The sequence below is a fragment of the Myodes glareolus genome, chromosome 4 (genome assembly GCF_982192425.1).
Source record: "Myodes glareolus chromosome 4, mMyoGla1.1, whole genome shotgun sequence".
Lineage (NCBI taxonomy): Eukaryota > Metazoa > Chordata > Mammalia > Rodentia > Cricetidae > Myodes > Myodes glareolus.
Genome location: NC_142029.1, coordinates 8,431,521 through 8,455,063, shown reverse-complemented (window position 1 = coordinate 8,455,063; position 23,543 = coordinate 8,431,521). Strand labels below are relative to the sequence as shown.

Genomic DNA, 23,543 nt, shown 5'->3' with positions numbered 1-23,543 from the left:
GCTTCATTGTAGATGTTGGATCTCTTGCTGTGTATAAGAAGTCAGGTGATTTAGAAGATGAATGTATGAATGTTTTTGCTAAAATATAAAGTAAGGAAATATAAAAATCCTCTCTCTCTCTCTCTCTCTCTCTCTCTCTCTCTGTGTGTGTGTGTGTGTGTGTGTGTGTGTGTGTGTGCGCGCACATGTATGTGTGTGAGGGGGGGATATTCATATACATGAGTGTGTGCACTCACATGCAGAAGGCCAGAGCAAGGCATTAGGTGTCTTCCTCTATATTGCAATAGGAGCTCTCACTAGACTATTAGTCTGTCTTCCAACCAGATTGACTGTTCCTGTAGCTGGTGCAATCTACCTGTTTCTGTCACCCAGTGTTGAGGTTACAGGCATGCTCAGCAATGCCTGCCTTTTTACCTGAATGATGGGATCCCAACTCAAGTCCTCACATTTCCCGAATGAGGACTTTTACCCATTGGCGCCTCTCTCAAACCCAAGAACCCTGCTTCATTGGGACTGTGCTTTTTTACTTATGTGTATGCATGTGCCTGCTTTCTTATACAACTCACAACCAACCACGTAGGGGCTGGACTGCCCACCAGGAACTGGACCCTCCCACATCAATCATCAACAAAACAGGGTCCCACAGACATGCCAACCGGCACATGGCAAGGTATGTGAACAGGAGTGCAGTTGCCCGTGGAGGCCGGAGAATGGTGTCCAATCCTGTGGCGCTGGAGTTACCCGCTGCTGCAAGCTGCCTGATGCGTGGGACAGAACTGAACTCAGGCCCTCTGCAGGAGCACTGTGTGTCCTTAACCACCAAACCATCTCTCCACCCAGTTGTTTCATTCTGACTTTTAAGAGCCATGAAGGGCACGGGTATCTTAGATCTTTGAAACCTCATTGCGTTCTTTAAATGAATGTAAAACCAATTATAGATCCCACTGTAGGAAGTCTAGATAATCTGCACTGATCTTTTATTCGGCAAGATACAGTGGGTTCCAGTGTGTGCCTGCAATTGCGGCCTCCAGAAATACTTACGACAAGAGAGGTCCCCGCTCAATGCTCTTATGCCAGTGGGAAGTGAAAAGGAGGCACCAAGGAGTTAGGAGCCTTCAGCAAGGAAATATGCTTGAGGGGAATACTCTAAAATGCGTGTAAATAACGTTACCAGTGTTCCAATGGCTGTAATGGAGACACTGCATTAGCAGGGTGAAATTCTAAAATCAGGGCCGGAGAGATGGCTCAGCTGGAAAAGGGCTTGCCTTCCAAGCATGAGGACCTGAGTTTACTAGCCAGCAACCCACACAAAAGCGAGCAAAGAAAAACAAGTGTAGTGGTGAATGCTTATTTTACTGCCCTAGGTTTGTGTCTCTGTTGCTGGGATCAAATCCTGACTGAAAGCAGCTTGGGAAGGCAAGGATTTACTTCTGCTTACAGATTTCAGTCTATGGTTAACGGAAGGCAAGAACCTGGAGGCAGGAATTGACGCAGGAGCCATGGCAGAGAACTGCCTCCTGGCTTGCTCAGCCTGCTTTTTTAGACAGCTCAGGACCATCTGCCTAGGGGTTGGACTGCCCACAGTAGATTGGGCCCTCCACATCAATCATCAATAAAACAGTGCCCCAGAGACACGCCAACGGGCATGTGGGGAGGTATGTGAACATGAACGCAGTTGCTCTGAAGCTCTGAAGAAGATGGCATCAGATCCCACGGAGCTGGAGTTACAGGCTGTCAGGTGGACAAGACTAAGAACCTCATTCACCTAACAAACTGATTTCTAGTTCCACCCATTTGTCTCTGCAAAAATCATTTCGTTCATTACAGCTAGGTGGATGCATCCTTTAGACTTCTTCAGCTGTTCTCATGTTGGCGAATCTCCCGGCTGGCTCCGCTGCTTGTGAATATCTATACACACAAAGAGAGGAGCCAGTGGTCACACTGTTGGTTTAAGTTAGAGTCACATCTTATATTTTCCTGACTTTGAGTTTCCCATCTGTTTTTTGCAAATTTGGGTTGCTTTGTTTCGACAGTGCGCGTATGAAATGCTGTGCACTTTGGAACCGCATGGTGGGCTTTTGTTTGTTGTTATAAGGTTGAGAGTAAAAGTGCAGAGGGGAAGAGATGACATGATCAGTTGCCACAGATAACTTCTTCCGAAAGGCCCTGGAAAGGGGAGGAGGGACACTTAGTACCATCTCTGGAGAATTAAATTCATTTCGTTGCAAGGTAAGGTTTAACTGTTAGGCAGACTTGAGCTCTGGATATTTTTTTTTAAGATTTATCCATTTTTATGTTTAAATCATCTCTCTCTCTCTCTCTCTCTCTCTCTCTCTCTCTCTCTGTGTGTGTGTGTGTGTGTGTGTGTGTGTCCATGTGTGGGTATGTGCACCTGAGTGTAGTACCTACAGAGGCCAGGAGAGGGTGTTAGAACCCCTGGAGCTGGTGCTGCAGGTGTTTGGGAGTTGCTCAAAGTGGATACTGGAAACTGAGCTCGGATCCTCCACACGAGCGGTCCATGCTCTTACCGGCTGAGCCACCTCTCCAAACCCATGAGTGTTTCTTTCCCTGTAGAAGCCAGTTGGCTCCTATAGAATAAGAGGCTTCCAGAATTTGTACTACAGGATTTTGGCTTTTTATTTTCATTGCTGGATCTGAGAATCAAAACTGAGTCCAAAACAGCACGTGCCCCACTGTTGAGCTGCAGCCACGCCCTGCTACAAAGGCTTTGATATTTGATTTACATTGGTCTCCCTTGATTTTTGTTTCAAGAAATAAAGTAGAATTAGGCCTTAAATTTTACATGTAAGTGTGAAATTCATTTTAAAATGAAGGGGAAGAGAGAGATGGAGAGGGAGAGAAGAGGAGGGGGAGAGGAAGAGAGAGAGACAGAGAGAGAGCAAGAAAGATGCTAAGTACAACTTACATTAGAAATTGTTAATGAGCATAGGAAAATAGAGCACCTATCACTTGAGTGTCTTCTGGAAAGAGCTAAAGTAATGTCTATCTTCTTGAAGATGATTGAAAGTTATCATTTCAAATGAATTCTGCATTATTCATGGTCCCCTGAAAACCATAACTCTGTCTTTTCTTCTGGGTTGGATCTAAGATCTAATAGTTCTTTTCCTAGAGGTATACTCCTTCTCAGCCTCCTGTTCATATTTTTATTTCAGTCTCATGGGCGAGTCTGAATTATTCACCTTTATGTTCTTGACTTCCTAAATTCTGCATTAGGAAGTGCTATCATGATTCATAGACTTTTAGAGGCATGAAGGATATCTTGTCGACCTCCGGTGCATGGCACGAAGCCTCACCCAGAGCCCGGATGATGGGCTTCAGACTGTGCCCAAACAGCCTCCTACTGTGAAGAACTTGCTGGTTCTGCCTCATCCAGAGAGCTCCGAATGCTGTGTTCTAGCTCTGGATGCCTACCCCCATGAGTACCCAGCACCTTGTGAATTCCCTTCAATAGCGTCTCTCACACAGCTTGATGCGATCGTGGTGACCATTTTACTTGCTGAAATCTAACACATCTCATTTAAATGACTTGGACTTCTACTGTTTATTTTACACAGTTCCCCACTCCATCTGAAGTTCCCACCGGCCATGATTTCTTTGACCTCCTCCTGTGACTTTCTCTTCTCCGCCTTAGTGTGACGTCCTCTTTGTCTCATACCACTGGGATACTCTTTTCTGCTCTCCTGTCCTGCTTCCTTTACTCCATCAGTATTAGCTCCTGGAAGATTCTGTCGTCTGGGTTTAGCATCTGTTGTTGTTGTATTTGGCTCCACCCTGAGCTTCTGTGCATGCTTATCCTGTAGCCTCCCCTAGACTCCACAGAAACTTCACCTCCACCTCACCTCTCCTGAAGTTGATATGTAAGCATTTTTCTTACCAAAAGTTCGCATTCTTCTTCGGATTATTAGAACCATGATCAGTCCAAGCGAAACTGCTGATGGCACCTTTCCCCACCCCCTTTTCTGCTTCATCTTCTCCTCCCCATCTTGGCTAAGAGCCAATCACTTTTCAGGTTGGCAGCACCTGCCCCTTGCCCCTAACCCATCTCTAGCCCATCTCTCGACACCAGGCTTGACTGACTTTCTGAAATGTAAGTTGTAGCCAGGTTGCCTCTCTGCTGTGACTCCGCACTGCCTCTAGAGTCAAGCTGAGCACCGGGCATGGCATGTGGGGATGCCCACTGCAAAGCCAACTGTATCTCTATTTCTGCCTTAATTTTTCACCAATGAACTCCGCCCTCTGTTCATTTTTACTATTTTCAGTCCTCTGAAGACTCTGGTGTTCCCCGATGCACTATCAATTTCTGACAATAAGAGAAGTCTCTCGTTCGCTAGCCCCCATTCATTGCAGATCAGCCACTGCACCCCTCTCCCTTCGGAGTCTCTGAGTTTCTGGGCACGGGCATACGACATAAATGATTTCCTCATTCTAATTTCTCCTCCAGTCTCTACAACACAGAAATTCTGTTTCCGATGCTGAGCAATGTGGTTGACCTTCTTTAGATACTCTATACATCTCAGGATTTCCTTTCAAATATGGTATCCAAAAACATTCCTAGTGATTTGTCTCAGCTCGTGCGGATTTTAATGAGGCTGTACATCCACTTGAAAAGGACATCTCCTGCTACCGGGATGGCCCCCAGGAATAGTCATTAACCTCACAGAGCGCCTGCTGTGTGGCAGATATGCTAGCCACTGCGGGAAATAAATTCTCTTGCTGCTCATGCAGCAGAGTCCATGGTGCAGACAGTGTCACCCGCAGTACAGTATAGGAAGCAGAGGCCCAGAACTTGTGGCGTTTGTCTAAGATAAGACATGGTGAAGGGCTGGGGAAATGGGAGTCAACAACATGCTTACTGTACAAGCAAAAGGTCCTGAGTCTGATTTCCAGTACCCATGTGAAAAGTTTGCTACGTGGTGTGTGCTTGTAATGTCAGCACTAGGGAGGGATGGGCAGATGGATCTCTGGGGCTTATTGGCCTTACACCTCACCTACTTGGCAAATTCCAGACCGGTGAGAGACCTTGACTCAAATACTAAGTAGAAGGTACCTATGAAATTATGCTAAAAGTTGATCTCTGGCCTATACACACACACACGCACGCACGCACGAAAATGTGGCCTAATGAGTTTGGAATCCCAATCTTGTGACTCTAAAACATGGGCTTTATCCCGGCTGACATCTTTAAACAGTACTGCCATCTTGTTTTAAAAACAAGAATATAAAGTCTTTTGAAATCCTCCTTGTCAGTTTCTCCTTCATTCTATATTTGCATAATTTAATCTACAGCTAGAGTCTGCATTTATACCTAATAAAATACATCATGTCACCTTCTTTTTTTGTTACTGATGGTCTGATTAAAAGATGGTGTATAAACCAAATATAAAACTTGAACTTAATACCATTTTGGGGACCTCTAATTGATTTTTCAATAACCCTTCCTAGGGTTGATAACAAAGTGCCTGTCTGTTTTTCTCTTTGATAACCAGAGTATAATGGAAGCAGCCCTGAAAAGATTAGGATAGTGTACTCGCTGCCACCATTTCTCCCACCACTCACCACACGGTCAGTTTCCTCTCTGTGCCTTCCAACTGCTATGGTCTGTAGAGAATCTAGACCGAGCGCGCTCCGATGGTGCTCAGAGGTCATGCTTTCACACATGAAGGCAATGAAGAGTAAGGGCATCTGCATGATTCTGCTCTAAAAACGGCCATTAGTGCTTAACGGTTCTGGCAGAAAGTCACGCATGAGACAGAAGCTGCGGAAAGAACGAACTAGGAGACAACGCAAGCATGCTCTTGGTGAGCAAGCCAAGACCTTCTTCCTCCTCACTCATTTTGGGAATGGCTGAAGTGAATGCATGCCACCAAATGGGAGAGCAAACGTCCTCCAGGGAAGTGTCCAAAGGGCTTTGCGCTTTGCCAGCTGTGCCTTCAGGGAGTTGTGCCACTCGAAGAGAATGCTGAGCAGTAGAGGGCACAGAAGATGTCACCCTCACAATGGCTAAAAGAGAGTTCTACAAGGAAACAGATCTGAGTAGCCTAGCCTAGGGCTGCTTGAGACATAGGTGGTGTGCCACACAGACAAGCTGTTGTGATATGTTTTGTAGTATTTTCATACAAACATCAATGAATAAAAATTGACGATGCAGCAGGGTCTGTTTTCAAAAACAGAAAAACAAAGTGGCCCAGCAACTTGAAATGAGAAGGATATATGTAGATAAATGTATACGCAGATGGGGAAGGTAGATATATAGATGTAGACAATCAGATAGTAGAAATGATACATAGATATAGCAGTTCATACACACATGTACATACACACATACATCTATATTTATACACACATGGGACATACATACATACATACATACATACATACATACATACATACATATACTGATTTACAATGGCCTGAGCCATGAGAGGCATCTTATAGAGATGCAATAGTTCCCTAAAACTGTCCAGGCATAACTGACCTATAGAGAGCCACCACCTCCTCCAGAACTGAGATGGAACACAGAAAAGAGACCACTCCTGCACAGGACTGAGAAACATATTCCCTTGGAAAAAGTGTGACTGGGGCAGAGTTCACTGAAATGTTGTTTTGCGAAAGCTCACTAGTCATCCACTTTATGCTTTCTGGGGGACGCCATCTTCCTGCAGGGGCCATAGCCAATAAAAGCTGCAGAGTACTCCCAGAAGACACCAGTCAAGTCGCTGGGGCAGAGTGCCTGGCTGGTGACAGTCTCCTACCCTCCAAAGCTGCCTGGGCAGTGTGCCAGGAAGTAGAGCTGCCATTTTGAGATGCCCCAAAGCAGTAACTACTTGCTTCTGGACTTCCGGGACTATTGAAATCAATCCCAATCCTTCGTGGGAAACATGAAGTATACATAGCATCCTGGGATGAACTACCTCTTCCTTGGGCTTCCCTCCAGCACCCAGGCATGACAACATATACTAGATCTGGCAACTCTTACAGTATTTACAGGGCCCACCACCATTATTGTAGGGTACCAAGAATGAGTGGACTTGGAGATGAAGGCTAGCCCTTTTATAGCTGATGCCGGTGGTCCTGGGAATGGTTGACAGTCTTTGATTTATAGATCGGTTAGTAGAAGCAAATGACAAACTGATTTTCTTCTACTTTCTAATTAGTGCTTAAAAAAATTATTCTTTTTAAATGATCAAAGAATTTTGAAGCTCAGCACAGTCTATCTGGGGGAACTAAATCTATTATAAATCAGAGGCCCAAATGTAAATTCTGTAGATTTGTATTATAAAACATATAAAACATTTTCTTGTGATAAAGGGGTAATGGAAATTAAGTTGAATTGCACAGCCATTTCTTTGTCAAACCTACTCTCTAGTTTAAAAATTTGTAACTCTATCTCTTTGCCACATCCCATGAGATGGTTAGACATTTCAAAGATGCAAGAGTGAGTGGGTCAAGACATCATCATGATGAACAGAAAACATCCCTAGGTTCCCAGTGATGGCTTCAAACCCACTGACAGCAGAACTCCATGTGGTACCCGTCTTGATCTTAGGATATGAGATACTGACTGTTTATTCTTTCTGAAGTACGGCAGACTTCATAGCAGGAGGGCTGACAAGCCAGGCACTAGTAAGAACTGCCAGCACTGGTTACCGGCTACAAACTACATTTGTAGTGAAAGCTATCAAAGATATCTCAGTCACTGATAGTGCCCAGTGTCCACCGAAGAAGGCGGATTCCCTTTGCAGTGGCTTCTGAGTAAAAGGAACTGTGTCTCACTTGAGAATCCACCCCATAACACAGTCAGTGCTGGTAGAGCACACGTCTGTTTCTGGTCTTTGGCATGGTTTGTCTTACATTGTGATCGAATGAAGATAGAGACTTACCCTGTGACAATGGTTATGCATGCACTGGGTTTTGAGTCCACTCTTAATGTAGAGAAAAGAGAACCTTCTAGAACCAAACTCCAGTAAAATAATTGTCAGAACTCATGCAGATCTACTCTGCAAGAGTTTGGCTTTGAGGTATACATATTTGATGACTCTTAATAGCCTAGTGTGGAGTTTAAAAGCCTTTGTTTAATTACTGTCTAAGATTAACCTTAAAGTAACAAAACAGCATTCTTTACTATGATTTTTTTTTTAATCCTCAGCCTGAATACACCAATATTTGCTTTTGGTACATTCCACCGAGTCTCAGAGAGATGGAAGAAGGACCAGAGTTCTGGAAGAAGCTTAGCTTGGTGAGTAATGAGTGGGTTGTGTTTTCTTTTGAGGAGAAGGATTCAATGCACCTGCCTATTGGTCTGTGGATAACTCCGTGTGTGCCTGCCTCTTGAAGACCCAGAGAAGCGCCTCAGTTACAGGCGTTTCTCTCTGCAGAAACCGATGACGTGCCAACAGTTGTTAGCTGTGTTTACATCTAGAACATGGACGTGCCAGATCCATACACACACATGCAAAAACATCTGGGCCATGTGCAGGAAAACTGTAGACTTTCTTAGAAGCTCTACCTTCATAGGAAAATTAGAATTTCTGAAAATGTGAGCTGGTCGCAGGGTTCACAGGCACAGGTGTGCGTAATGGCTGATGCTCTCGCTTCTGGAGGCATGTTTCCTTCTCAGCCTTCTATCAATCGCCGCACTTGAAAGCACATGCAAAACCTAAATCAGATATTGTTACTTTAGGAAGGGTGTCTCTTGCTTCTTGTGTTCTTGAAAGAAAGAATCGGGGGGGGGGGATCTGAGCAGAAGCCAGAAGGTTATTTCACTAAGCAAACACTCCAAAGAGAAATTAGACAGAGCTACCCCAAGGTGGGCAGGCAGGCAGTCCAGTAGATTCTGTGTTGTATATTTTAACGACATTTTTAATGAATGTTTATGAGATTGGTGGTAAATCTTTAGTGAATGTTTATGAGTTTGATGGTATATTCATGGGATGAGGGGACCCTTTTGCCCTCTGTGTTCGTGATAAACTGGATTTCCCTTGTAGAATATTTCTTCTCATGACTATTTAGAATAATCTACAAAAGTAGGTCATGTCAGAGCCACAAAGCAAGTGCTGATGTGTAGGAGAATGCCGCGGACTTTAGTCTCTTATGTAGAGGGTGCAAACTAACTACAGTTTCAAGGATTCTTAACCGTTGTGAACCATGCTGACCATCTGGAGACACCATTGCTAATACCGCTGTGTTCTGTGACCTCACATCTCCTCAGTGCTCCTCACCTATACTGTGTGGCTACGCAGTGAGCAACATCCTATTCTCCATTCCACAGAAGCCAGTACCAAACAGTCAAGGAACTTTCAGAAAAAAAATAAAGGATTCTGGGTCTGGGTTTTTAACTGAATAAAACATTCTTGAAAGTGTCTTCATGGGGTGGAGTAGGTGGGCCTTCTGTCTATGTGTTACTTTCACTGGTTAAATAAAGAAGCTGCCTTGGCCTTTTGATAGGCCAGAACTTAGGTGGGTGGAGTAGACAGAACAGGATGCTGGGAGAAAGAAAGCAGAGTCAGGCAGATGCCATGAAGCTCCAGCCCGAGATGGACATAGGTTAGAATCTTCCCGGTAAGCCACAACCCCATGGTGATACACAGATTCCTAGATATGGGTTAATCAAGATGTGGCTAGAGACAATGGGCCAGGCAGTGTTTAATGAATACAGTTTCTGTGTAATTATTTTGGGGGTAAGCTAGCCGAGGTCTGGGCAGGAATGCATCCTACCACTCCCTTTTACAACAGTGTGGTTTGGGGTACAGCTCAGTGATAAAGCAGGGGTTTTGGGTACAGCTCAGTGGTAAAGCAGGTACCTAACATTTTTTTTGTTGGGTCAAAGCCCTGAGTCACAGCCTGAGCACTGAAAGCAAGTAGGGGCTTCACACGTAGCTGTAGAGAGCTCACAATGTAGAGAAGGAGCCTCTGCCCCCAGAGCCTGCTTCAATGTTATCTATACCCTTTTTTACCTGGCTCTGCCAGACAAAATCCTGCCTCTCATTCTGTTTTCTAAGGACCATTAGTCAACATTCCTTATCCCTACTCACAGCTTTGTATTGAAAATTAGCTTGGGGGTTTCTGCCATACGACACACATGTGAGAATTCATGGTACCCTTAAGACTAGGCAATTCCCCTTCATCTTTCCTCCCAAGGCAAGCAGAGAAGACTCCATCCCAAGTTCATAAAGCTTTATCTTGCAATCCCTTTCCTCCCCTAACCGGAGGAAACAGTAATTATTTAAAAAAAACTTCTGACAGTTGATAGCCCTTCAGCTTGCCCTTTGAAAGGAAGTCAAAGGACTTGCCAAACAGGCAGCAGTAAATATTTACTGAGGGCTAGATGTATTAAGCACTAGGGAGACAAATATCAAAAGAACTTGGTAGATGCCCTTGACAAGTTCATGTTTAGGGATGTAGCAAGGAAAGAGACCGACGGGAGTGATGAAGATAAACTCAGCTTGCAGCAGAAGCAGAGGGGACAAACCTCTGCTTCGCTGTGTGAAGCTGGAGTGGAGTTTTGTACACTGGAGGGATGCCAGGGAGGGAACAGCTGGAGAGAAATAGATCCTGAGGACGTTCAGAGTGTGGAGATCACGAGAGTTAAGAGAAGGGGCAGCGATGGATGCACGGAAGGCCAGAAGAGCAAATTAAGAGAAAGAAAGCCTTTTGTTGCCAATGAGCTATGGCGCTCTGTAGCATTACCCAATGCTATGTCCTCTCAGCTTGGCCATTTATTTTTATTTAGTGCACATTTATGCCTGGTGTACTGTGGTATACTAGTTAACCAGTAAATATGCAGACTATCTCCTGCCAAACCCGAATTCAAGAAGAGTGGTGATTAATTTTAATTTTTTAACTTGATTGGATTAAAGAATACCTAAGGCATTGGTGAGGTACACCTTTGGGTGTCTGTAAGGGCATTTCCAGAAAGATCGACCCAAGGAGGGAAGACCAGTTCTAAATATAAACGGTTCCCTGGTCAAGGGGTCTAGGCTGAATGAAAAGGAAAAAGTGAGCCAGGACCCAGCAGCATTCATCTCTCTCCAGCTGCTGCCTGTGGGTACAGTGCCAGCAACTGCCTCTGGAGCATGCTGCCATGACTTTCTTGCCATGGTAGACTGTCCCCTCAAACTGCAAGCCAACAGAAGCCCCCCCTTTCTTAAGTGACTGCTTGTCCTCGGTTTAGTCACAGAAGAAAGAGAATGATTCAGGAACCTTGATGGAGACAAGTCAGGGCAACATCCCTGTCCTGGCCTTGCCAACCTCTTATGTCACAGCTTGCCCAGGCCTTGCGATCCGTCTGGTATTTTGTCACAGAATGTAAATAAGAAAGCAATGTGAAAATACATTGCAGATGGTGGACAAGCTTCAAGGGGAGTAGAAAGGTACAGGGTGGGAATTGGAGTGAGGTTTAGAGGGGAATTTTCCCTTTAATGGATGGAGACTGAGGTTATTGGGCAGAGCCCGAAAATAAACTGCTTCAAGTTGAGAAAGGTAGTCCCAGGCCTGAAGATCGTTTTTTAGTTGTGAAGAAAATTCATTTGGAAGGTGACATTGGTGTTTCTTTGATTTGGTGCCACAGCACAGACAGAGATGAAGACAGCTAGATGACTTCCTGGAAGGTAGGGCTGGTTTTGTCATGCATCTCCTTTGCTTCTACCCTGTGAAAATCCAAAATCAATAATGGATCTTGTGCTTATTACTGGTTGTTGCTATGAAAAAACATCATGACCAATTGCCACTTACAGACAAAAGTCCATCAAGGTGAAGAGGCATGGCAGCAGGGGCCAGAGCAGGAAACAGAGCCATGATCACATCTCCGTCCACACACAGGAAGTTGCCAGATCACATCTCTGTCCACACACAGGAAGCCAATAGATCATATCTCCATCCACACACAGGAAACTGAGAGATCACATCTCCATCCACACACAGGAAGCCAACAGATCACATCTCCGTCCATGTACAGGAAACTGAGAGAACAAACTAGAAGTTGAGTGAGGGTGCAGACTCTCAAAGCTCACCCCTAATGGGCTTCCTCCAGCAAGACTCTACCTCCTAGAAGTTCAATGTCATGGGGCCAAGTGTTCAGCCACACAATCCTATGGTCATATTTCTCTATGCAAACTTCACAGAAATATAGGTTAAAATCAGAGAATTCATATATTCTGCTCTTCTCACCTTCACAGGAAACCAAACACACATCAAGACATTATCTTTCATCCCCAGCAATGGCCAACATTTGTTCTGGAATAGTTAGTATCCATCACTGCTATTCTTTGTTGCTGGAGCTGGACAGATGGCTCAGAGATTAAGGGTTCTCTTCTTCCATAGCACCTGAGTTCACCTGCATCACGCAACACACAGCTGCTGTGACTCCAGATCCAGGAATTCTTATGTCCTCGTCTGGCCTCTGCCAGCATTCACATACACCTGGCATACACTGACAGAAACACACACACACACACACACACACACACAAACACAAATAGAAATAGAAGCGGATCTTTTACAAAAGAGCAAATGCTTCTTTGCCTTTGAGATCACTATTCCCTTTGTCTGGTTGAATGTCATGCCTTTTGTCATGATTGTTTCTGGCTAGTGAAGCCCATGTTGCAGGCAGTTGTCGCGGGGCCTCGGGTTCTTAGTTATTCTCTCTCTACATGGGTGTTTGCAGACAGATTTGGAAAGGGAGAGGTGAGGCAGATGTATCCGCTGTTGATCTCTCTGATTTTGTGCTTACCGTAGTGTGAGAGTGTAGTGCATGATTTATATCCGGAGCTCACTTAAAGCACACTCGAAATTTATCTCCTCATTTATATTGGATGGAGAACAACAAACAAATAAATAAGGCAAAAAGAAAAGAAGGCTTTTGTTTTTGTTTTTGCTCCTCTGGTCACGCTAGCTGGGTGAGCTGCCAAGTCACAGAGCTACGTACGGTGTGATGGGGCTCATTCCGCAGTTAGAGGAGAGGGCCTGTTTAGAAATGAATCTGGCATAGCACAGGATGTGTGTGTGAGGGGGGGAGGGGCTGTTTCTGAGAACGCAGGACTATGACATCCATTCTGTGTCACTGTGTTCAGTCAACAGGCTAGTGTGACTTCTGTTCTTACATGTCTTCTGCAGATGTATCTCCTTCGGGCATGATTGTATCTCAGGTCCTCGCTACTTTCCTGCCTAGATCATGCCTCTTTGCCTCCTGGCATCGCCTTTCTCTTACTTTTGTTCCTCCCGGTACACCCCCATCTCTAGTCCTGCTGCATTAGCGCTGGCCTACTGCAGGACTGTGAGCTACTCCCCAATCTGCTGCAGCAGCTCTTGTCTGCATCAGACCCAGTGACAACTGTTCACAACCAAGACTGTTAACAACATTCCCTTTGTATTCCCAAGGGGAATGCCAATGCATGTAATTCTGGAAGGGCTAAATGGGGTCTTATGTGTGCTGAAAAGAGCAAAGTGGTTCATAATTAGATATGTGTTTCATTCTATCTCACCAATACTTGTGCATGGCAGCTTCTGAAAATGCCTGAACCTGGTAAAATTCCTGGCAGTGCTCTGAGAAACGCAGTGGGTGTGTTCTACACAAAGGGAGAACACTGCTTGCAGGTAATGTCTGTCTTGAAAATAATAAGGATGGTATAGTATTAGTGGTAGCGCTCTCCAGAAACAGCACACAAGTTTGTTTAGAAGAAAATACTTCTCTTGATTTATGTGAAGTCAAAAATGGCATTTATTAAAAGTGGATATGGGGACTGCTCAGATGGCTCAGTGGGCAAAGGTGATTGTGGTCAAAATTAATGACGTGAGTTCTATCCCTGGAACCCCCATGGTAGAAAAATAGAACTGATCCCTGCAAGTTGTCCTGTGACCACTTCACCTATACCATGGTAATCACACACACACACACACACACACACACACACACACACACAAGTGAATGGATGAATGAATTAATATAATACAATTTTTTTAATGTTTATAGAGGGGCTAAGGAGACAGCTCAGTCAGAAAACTGATTCTGTGCTGACATAAACACCTGAACTGGTTTCCTAAAATTCATATTAAAAATGCCAAGGGTGGTGGCATGCACGTGACATCACTGAAGGGGTTAGAGACAGCGGGCTCCCTGGGGCTTGCAGGCCAGCCAGCCAGAGAACTCCAGGGGAGTGACAGGGCCTGCCAGTGACCTTTAAAAAAGAAAATAAAAAACAAAAAGATGGGAATTGACACCTGGGGTTAACTTCTGCTTCCACACATATGCTTACAGACATCTGCGCACATATGTGTTCCCCACGTGCCATTTTGAATGTTGCTGCCTGAGACTGAGAGTCAGCTGAGTCCTCTAGGATTTTTTTTTACTGTGTGTATAGGGGCATGTGCATATGTACATGTGTGTATAGGGGTATTTGCATATGTACATGTGTGCACGTTCATGCCAGTGGTCTATATCAGATGTCTTCCTCCATCGCTCTCCACCTAAGTTTTTGACAGAGGACTCCTCACTGAACCCAGTTAGGACAGGCAGCCTAGCCTGCGAGTCCATGAGTCCTCCTATCTTGCCTCCCCTGTGCTAGGGTTCTAGACACCTGTCCTCACACCTGGATTTTTATGTGGGTTCTGGCATATTAATCTCAGGTCCTCATGCTTGCAAGGCAAGCATGTTAATGACTAAGCCCTCTCCCAGTTCATTCTCTAAACTTCTTGTAGGTACATAAATTTGCTGTCTTACTGGAGTGTAAGCAGAAACTGCTCTTTTGTTTTCCAGCTGCCCAGACTCCCAAAAAAAAAAATCACACAGAAAGTATATTAATTTCAACACTGCTTGGCCTATTAGCCCAGGCTTCTTATTAACTAACTCTTACATATTAATTAACCCATTTCTATTAATCTGCATATTGGCACGAGGCTGTAGCTTACTGGTAAGGATCCGGCATCTGTCTCCTTTGACAGCTACCTGGCATCTTCTTATACTCTCTATATCTCTGCTTGAATTTCCCACATGGCTTTACTCTGCTAAGCCATTGGCCAAAACAGCTTTATTCATCAACCAATAAAGCAACACATATACAGATGGACATCTCACATAACTGAAGTGACATAAAACACACAAACCCTTAATTTTGCATACATTTTCTTTGATCAGTTTCAAACTTAAAGCTGTTTCCTTATAAAAAGTAGCAAAATTGTGAGGAATGAAAATATACTCAGAGGTTCACAGCTATTCAAAATAACAATATTATAGGAAGTAGCTAAATAGCCAACTCTAAGGAACTAGTTACATTTTAGTACATAACCTATAGACAAATTTATTTTTTTTCCTGTGTTGAGTTTTTTTTCAAAGTTTATTAAATTATGAAAGTTTCCATTTCCGCCCCTCCTCCCACACCCTCCCACTCCCCCCCTCCTCCTCCCTCTCCATCCCTAAGAGTAATCAGGGCTTCCAGCCCTGTGGGAAGTTCAAGTTCCTCCCCCCTCCCTCCAGGTCCCGGAAGGTGAGTATCCGAACAGACTGGATCCCAAAAATCCAGTATATGCAGAGGAAACAAGTCCCAGTGTCATTGTCAGTGACTTTTCAGAAAGGCTCCGGGCCAGCCACATTCAGAGAATCCGGTTGGATCACATGCTCGTTCAGTCCCAGTCCAACTGGCCTTGGTGAACTCTCATTAGATCAGTCCCCTTGTATCAGTGGGTGATCGCACCCCTCGCGGTCCTGAGGTTTTTTTCATGTTCTTCCTCCTTCTGCCCCTCATTTGGACCATGGGGGGCTCAGTCCGGTGCTCCAATGTGGGTCTCCGTCTGTATCGCCATCCATCGTCAGATGAAGGATCTATGGTGATAAGCAAAATCTTCATCAGTATGGTTATAGGCCAAGGCCAGTTCAGGCACCCTCTCCTCTGTCTAGAGAACAGTCTGGGGATCTCTCCTTGGACCTGGGATCCCATTTATAATCAAGTCTCCTGTAAACCCTAAAATGACTCCTTTAGTTGAAATATATTCTTCCCTGATCTCATATCCATCCTTCCTCCCTCCCCCCATCCCAGTCCACCTAGCTTTCCCCATTCCTCTCCTACTCCCTTCTCTCTAACCCTCTCCCCTTCCAACAACCCTCCCACCCCCCCATGCACCCGAGGTTACCTGGGACTCTTGTCTATTTCCAATCTCCAGGCAGATAGCTACATGATTTTCAACAGGTTCACCTTCTTATTTTGCTTCTCTAGGATCACGAATAATAGGCTCAAAGACCTTTAATTATGGTCAGAATCACCAACCCCTCATCAGACAAAGGTCTGATCTCCAAAATATACAAAGAACTCAAGAAACTAGACACTAAAACTCTAATTAACCCAATTAAAAAAAATGGGGTACTGAACTGAACAGAGAATTCACAACAGATGAACTTCGAATGGCCAAAAGGCACTTAAGGTCATGCTCAACCTCCTTAGCGATCAGGGAAATGCAAATCAAAACAACTTTGAGATATCATCTTACACCTGTCAGAATAGCCAAACTCAAAAACACCAATGATAGCCTATGCTGGAGAGGATGTGGAATGAGGGGAACACTCATCCATTGTTGGTGGGAATGCAAACTTGTGCAGCCACTGTGGAAATCAGTGTGGCGGTTTCTCAGGAAACTGGGAGTCAACCTCCCTCAGGACCCAGCAATTCCACTCTTGGGAATATACCCAAGAGATGCCCTAACATACTACAAAAGCATTTGTTCAACTATGTTCATAGCAGCACTATTTGTAATAGCCAGAACCTGGAAACAACCTAGGTGCCCCTCAATAGAAGAATGGTTAATAAAGGTGTGGAACATATACACATTAGAGCTCTACTCAGCGGTAAAAAACAATGACATCTTGAATTTTGCATGCAAATGGATGGAAATAGAAAACGCTTTACTGAGTGAGGTAAGCCAGACCCAAAAAGAGGAATATGGTATGTATTCACTCCTATAGACAAATTTAATGTTCTGACAATTAATATATGTAACTAATTGGGAAGAAAATTTAAAAATCAACTACTAAAACATACCAATTTTGAAAAATTGTGTTCATATATAGTGATCTCTGTGTGTGTGTTTGTGTGTGTGTGTGTGTGTGTATGTATATTTATGTGTATATGCAGAGATAAAGACCGAAATCGTACTGGTCAATTCTCCCCTTGCTATGAAAAAAAACCTGATAGGTAACAGTTTCGGGGGGAAGGTTTGATTTGAGCTTATGGTTCAAGGGGATAAATGTTATTATAGTAAGGGGGCTGGGTGATAGCCGTAGGAATGGAGGGCAGCTGGTCACATTGTATCCACAAGACCAGGGGGAAGCTGGTCACATTGTATCCACAGGACCAGGGGGCACCTGGTCACATTGTATTCACACAACCAGGGGGAAGCTGGTCACATTGTATCCACAGGAGGAGAAACAACTGGTTACATTGTATTCACAGGAGGAAAAGAGCAGCTGGTTACATTGTATCCACAGGACAGGAAGAGCAGCTCCTCACATTGTATCCACAGGACTGGGGGGAGGGGCTGTTCAACTGGTCACATTGTAATCACAGGACCAAGGGGCAGCTCACATTGCATCCACAGGACCAGGGAGGCAAGTGGTCATACTATATCTATAGTCAATCAAAGTGGCCACTTCCTTTCTCTTTTTTGAGCGGTCTGGAACCTCTAGCTCATGGGATGACACCACATTCCTACCTCAGTTAATCTAATTTAAAAAGTTCTCCACGGAGGTGCCCAGATATCCTAAACCCATCAAATTGACAGTGGACATTAATCATCACAGATATTAAGTGTATATAAAATCCTGTGTGTATGTTTGACTGAGAACAGATAGTAGAGTCCAAGTTCTGTGTACAGTAAGTTTATGTGCTGTGTGTTCTTAGGAGCCTCCTCAGAGTGACCAGTTCACTAGGAGCTGCCCTAGAGTGACCAGTTCATTAGGAGCTGCCCCAGAGTGATCAGTTCATTAGGAGCTGCCCTAGAGTGACCAGTTCATTAGGAGCTGCCCCAGAGTGACCAGTTAGGGACAGGCAATTGGGAATAAGATATAAAGACAAAGCACAAACAGGTTTCAGAAAATCCCATGTGCTTTTCTTGACTCATCCTTGGCATTCTAATGAAAATATCCTTTTCTGTGAACATTTCATTTACAAGTCTATGCCCCATCAACAAGATCCTAACATGCTTGCACAGACTTAACGTCCCTTCCTTTGCACTCCTGTGTGGCCACAGCAACCTGCTCTGATCTGCTGGCCTGCAGATTCATGACTAATGCAAGCCAGGTCTGAGAGTGTTTCTTCTTTTCAGTCATAGGAGAGTGAGTTTTTCTGGGTGGTCCTTGACACATTTACTGTTTTATTGCATAGCTGTGGATATAATTTGACAGATGATTCAAGACATTCTTAGAGAGAATCCATGCTGCCCCAACAGGCTTTCATTGAGTGGCACTTCAAGAGGAGGGTGCAAGAACTGGCAGCCCACAGATGCCCAAGCAAGCCACTTGCTAGCACTCTGGGAAGCTTTTCAGGGGTCCTCAGTGTGCTCCCTTGATGGCCTGACTGTATCTGCACACTTCAAGCATTGAGATTCCATCCTTCAATCTGCCAGCAGCATTTTATAGAGCATCTTCGGGTTGCTTTGGTGTATTCTTGTGTGCATTCATGTGCACATGTGCAGGTGGGCATGTGTTCAAGAGAATTTGCACATATCCTATTTTTGAGAATTCTGGTTCTGATTTTCCTTCAATCCTACTCTGTGATAATAGGATACCCAGCTGCTCTGTTTTGGACTGTGAGTTAAAAAATACTTATTTGTATAAAAACAGAGCAGGTGTTTTGTTTATTTGTTTCTTTCTTTTTAATTATTTTATGGGTATTGGTGTTTTGCTTGCATCCATCTCTGGGCACTACCAAGGGCCCATGGTGCATGGTGCCCTTGGCAGCCAGGAGAGAGCATTGGATCCCCTAGAACTGGAGTTACAGACAGTTGTGAGTCAATATGTGGGTGCTGCAAACCAAACCTGGGTTCTCCGCAAGAACAATCAGTGCTCTTAACTGCTGAAATAGCTCTCCAGCCCCAGGTTTTTATTTATTTTTAGTAATTAAAAAAAACAAGATCCCTTTGAAAATCATGTGGCATATAACTGATGATATAATCTTGAAAATTTCCAGTTTTAGGAGATATCAAGGTTAAACTTGCTTTATGTTTTACATTTGAGGAGCATCTAATGTAGACACTGACTTTATTTACTTTTTATTTTATTTTATTTGAGTGTATCTTTGTGTGTGTATGCTCACAGAGGAAGGGGCCACATGCATGTGTGTAAGGAGAGACAAGAGATCAACCACTGGCGTCTCTCAGTAGCTCTCTCCCTTGTTAAAACAGGGGCATGTGTGCATGTATGTAAGGAGAGACAAGAGATCAACCACTGGCTTCTCTCGGTAGCTCTCTCCCTTGTTAACACAGGGGCTCTTCACTAGCCTGGGCCTCACCAATAGACTAGGTGGTTGCCCAACAAGTCCCAGGAACCCACCTGTCTAACTCCATCTCCCTAGTGCCAGGATGGGTTGTAATCATGCACCACTACAGCCAGTATCTTCACTTGGGCTGTAGGGGCTCAGATTCAGGATTTCATGCTTACCTAGCCAAGAGTTTGTCAACTGAACTATGCTCCCAATGTGTGTGTGAGGGGGCAGGGGTAAGTATGTGTTATGTGTACAATGTGATGTGAGTATAGTGTATTTGGGTGGTGTGTAAGTATGTGTTCCCTTTATTTTATGTAACACTGCAAGTCAAACCAAGGATCTTTTACACACTAAGCAAATACCAAATGAGTTAAATCCCTAATTCTTGAATCCTGGAATCCTCATATTCACTTTTACTTTTTTTTTTCTATTCCCTGTTTCTTTCAATTCTCTGTTTTCTGTTTCTTTCAGGGGGGCTCATGTGGTGGTCATTCCCAATGCACCATCTACCTCTAGGGATGCCTGTAAAATCCATAAAGAAGGGAAACCTCCCTGCCGGACATTAGACCCACCAATCAGTGGTAGGAGTGGGCTGTGTCAGGGCTGTAAACCCGTGTCCAGACTGACAATGCAGTTAGGATGTCTGGATGCAACTGTTCACCTAGTTCTTCATTTCCCTAACCCCTGAATGGCATGGGGCCTCTGAGCTTCTCGCTGCTCCTAAGGCTTGCATGCCCCGAAGATCTCTCTTCCAAGTCCAGGGTGAACTTGTGGAGCTAGAGCAGAGTGGGGAGGCAGGCCCAGAGGAGGGCGGGGGCTACAGGGGCAAGTTCTCCAGAGGGAGAAGTCATTGTGAGCTCTCGGATGGGCCAGACAGGGCCGTGGGAACCATAGTCATTACCGAGGATGGACTTTCTGCCTGGCCTTTCAGGACGGTGGCCTGCCTTGGATTTGATTTTTATTTAGAGGAAATAGCGTCTGGTGACATTTCTTGAGCACTTGAGTTTACAGGACAAAATTCATACCCACAACACAGCCATTAAGGAAATTGCACTGGACACGATGAGAAATTTATTGTTGCAGAATAAAGAATGGACCCTGGGCTAAAGGACAAAAAACGTTTCCCCAATTATCTTTGAAGCTCCTTTGCCAGTACCACAGCTGCCCCCTTCTGGCGGCTCTGATCATTGCTTTATTCCTGCATGGGAATGGCCACTCAGAACTGACAAGCCCTGTGGAAAGAATGCAGACTTGTAGGGTAACAGTCACCAGAACTGCCTAGGCAGGCAGTGGGTGGAATTCTCAAAGGATCAGCCTGCTCCTTCACTTTCCTTCACGTGTGCATCTGTGCCTCTGTGATCTTCTGTACTGAGAGAAAGCCATGCCCCTGCCTCCGCAGGCAGCCAACTCTTCCACATTTGCCTTTAGGGCTGCACCCGACCCAGGACCTCCTCTCCAGTCTCTGGTCTCTGCTGCCACTGTCCTGACCCCTCCTTCTACCTCCTCTCTCTTCTCCTCTTTCCCAAATGTCCCCCTCCCCAATATATTGTTCAGCAACACTAAGAGACGTGACAGGCTTGGACAAAGTGGAGGTGGTGACATGATTTCCTTTTCCTGATGTGTCCCCCTCAAGTTTCTTCACTACCAATCCATGTGTCTGTCTGTCTGTCTGCCTGCCTACCTGCCAATCATCTATCTATATCTCTCCATTCTATCAGATGAAACTCTAGAATGAAGTCATGAGCACTGCATAACAGTCTGTTATAATCTATAAACCAACAGATACAGTCGGCAATTCCCCATAGGTGTCATAAGTGTGGGTGTTTGGTGCCATGGATTTTGTCCCTGTAAACAACAATCTATGGACATCTTCATATTGGCATCCACTTTTCTTCATTCCTTCCTTTCTTTCTTTTCTTTTCTTTTTCTTTTTTTTTTTTTTAGGGGGGATCAGAGTCTCACTATGTAGATTGGATCATGTGGAAATCTCTATGTAGTCCATGGTAGCCCCAGACCTAGAGATCCACCTGCCTCTGCCTTTTGAGTGCTGGGATTAAAGTGATGAGCCACCACTTTTGTCCTTTGAGTCTGGGTCGCATGGGTCTTGGGTGGCTTCCAGCTTATGTAATGTTGTGCTTCAAACCCAGGACCTTGGGCATGCAGAGCGAGTCCTCAACCAAATAAGCTGCATTCCAGCTCACACCCTGCACTGCTCACACCCACTTTTGATTTTTACTTTTTCCACATTGCAAACTGCACCAAATGTTGTTGCTGACTGTGGAATTTGTGTGGCATCTGAGCCTGGATGTGCCTGTACATCGTGAACTATTCTAAGATGATTTTGTATTTTTAAGGAATAGGTAGTAGAGGGAATTGAATCCTCTGGAGCTAAAGTCAAGGGAATTGTGAGCTGCCAGACATAGATACCGGGAACCAAACTCAGGTTCTCTGCGAGAGCAGTCTGCGTTCTTAACCGCTGAGCTTTATCTATAGCCTTTATGCGATTAATCTTTAATGAGTTTGGACCCATTTGCAATTCTGAAAGTCAGATGAGAGTCCACAGTCTTCCACATAGCTGTGGCCACACTGGGTATCACTGGTGGACAGTGGGGGATGGGCTTAGGAAGGGAAACTGGTTCTGTCTTGGGTCTGCCTTACTGTGTATTGTATTAATTCTTGGCAGCCAAATGATTTTCTTGCTTCTCCCTCTTGATGGATTGTGTCTCTCTATGTATTTAGCTTTCTCATATTTTGCATATTTGTATTTTGAAATCAGATGTTTCCCTGATAAATTTGAGTGAGGGTGTACATAGCCTGCCTTTGAGAATGCTGTTTGTCACCTGGCATGCAAATATTGCCCTCTGCACAATGCCTTTTCATTTTAGTCTTGTTGAATTTTTTCCCCCCTCTGTATAGAAGTTTTGAATTTTTTATATATTCAAATCTGTCAGTCTTTTTCCTCATGATTTATTCCAAGACTTCAAAGCTGGAGTTACCGTTGTGTCATGGACCTGATAAATATTCTAATCCATCTCCCGCTGAGTCTCCTCTCAGTCAATAGACTGTGTTTAAGTCCTTCATTCATGTGGAGGGTAGTATTGAGTACACAGTAAAATATCCATTCAATTTAATTGTTTCCCCAAATTAGAGCACAGACATTCCAATTCAATTTATTAACTAACTCTTTCCACTAATATCATTAGCAAAGTTGGTGTTATCTGTATATTATATTTTTAAAAATTCTTGATTCTATTTCTGGATACCATAATCCATTCTAGAGATTTGTCTTTCTGGCCTTGGGCCCAGGAACCATGAGTCTGAAGGAAGTTGTTTTATAATGTAATCTGTAGTCAGCCAAAAACTACCTTTTTGTTGCTATTCTTTTGTAAAGTGACTTATTAAAGTATGATGTTTTAATATTTAAAAATTAGGTTTATCCATTTTATTTTATGTGTATTTTACCCACAAGTATCTATGTGCACTTTGTGTGCCTCGTGAGGTCAGAAAAAGGCATTGGATCTCCTAGAACTGGAGATATGGATGCTTGTGAATCACCGTGGCTGCTAGGAACCAAACCCGGCTACTCTGATAGATCGACACACACTATTAGTCACTGAGCCACCTCTCCAGCCCCATGAAGGGTGTTTTTAACTTTTGCATATGTATTTTGGAACTTTAAATATGTATTTTTTAAAGGATGCTCTGTTAAGATTTTTAGCAGCGTTTAAGCTACTGTCTCTAGAGATGAATGGATATCCCAGTACCTCTGCCCTTCTGGCTGTGATCCTGCAGAGCTTGATCAGTTACCAAGCATTTCTTTATCTGTCTGGTGTCGTCAAGAATATGATAAAAGCAGTGGTTGGAGAGATGACTCAGCAGTAACAGAGTCTGATGCTCTTGAGGACCAGAGAGGCCAGTTCCCTGCATCCCCACATGTTAGGTGGAGTAACTGCCTGTAATTTCAGTTCCAGAGACTCTAGCTCTCTCTTCTGGCCTCTGTAGGTAACTGCACTCACATGCACACACTCAAATCCACTCACATAAACACATAATACAAATAAA

At 44.2% G+C, this 23,543-nt stretch overlaps 1 protein-coding gene across 1 annotated transcript in view; it reads left to right on the top strand.

Moving 5' to 3' along the window:
- Nucleotides 1-23,543, top strand: part of Gadl1 (GAD like acidic amino acid decarboxylase 1) — a 143,985-nt gene that overhangs the window by 87,694 nt on the left and 32,748 nt on the right. Inside the window, exon 13 of the mRNA XM_048423714.3 lies at nt 8,168-8,257. Coding sequence (XP_048279671.3) covers nt 8,168-8,257 — 90 coding nt within the window. The remainder of the gene's footprint in view (nt 1-8,167; nt 8,258-23,543) is intronic.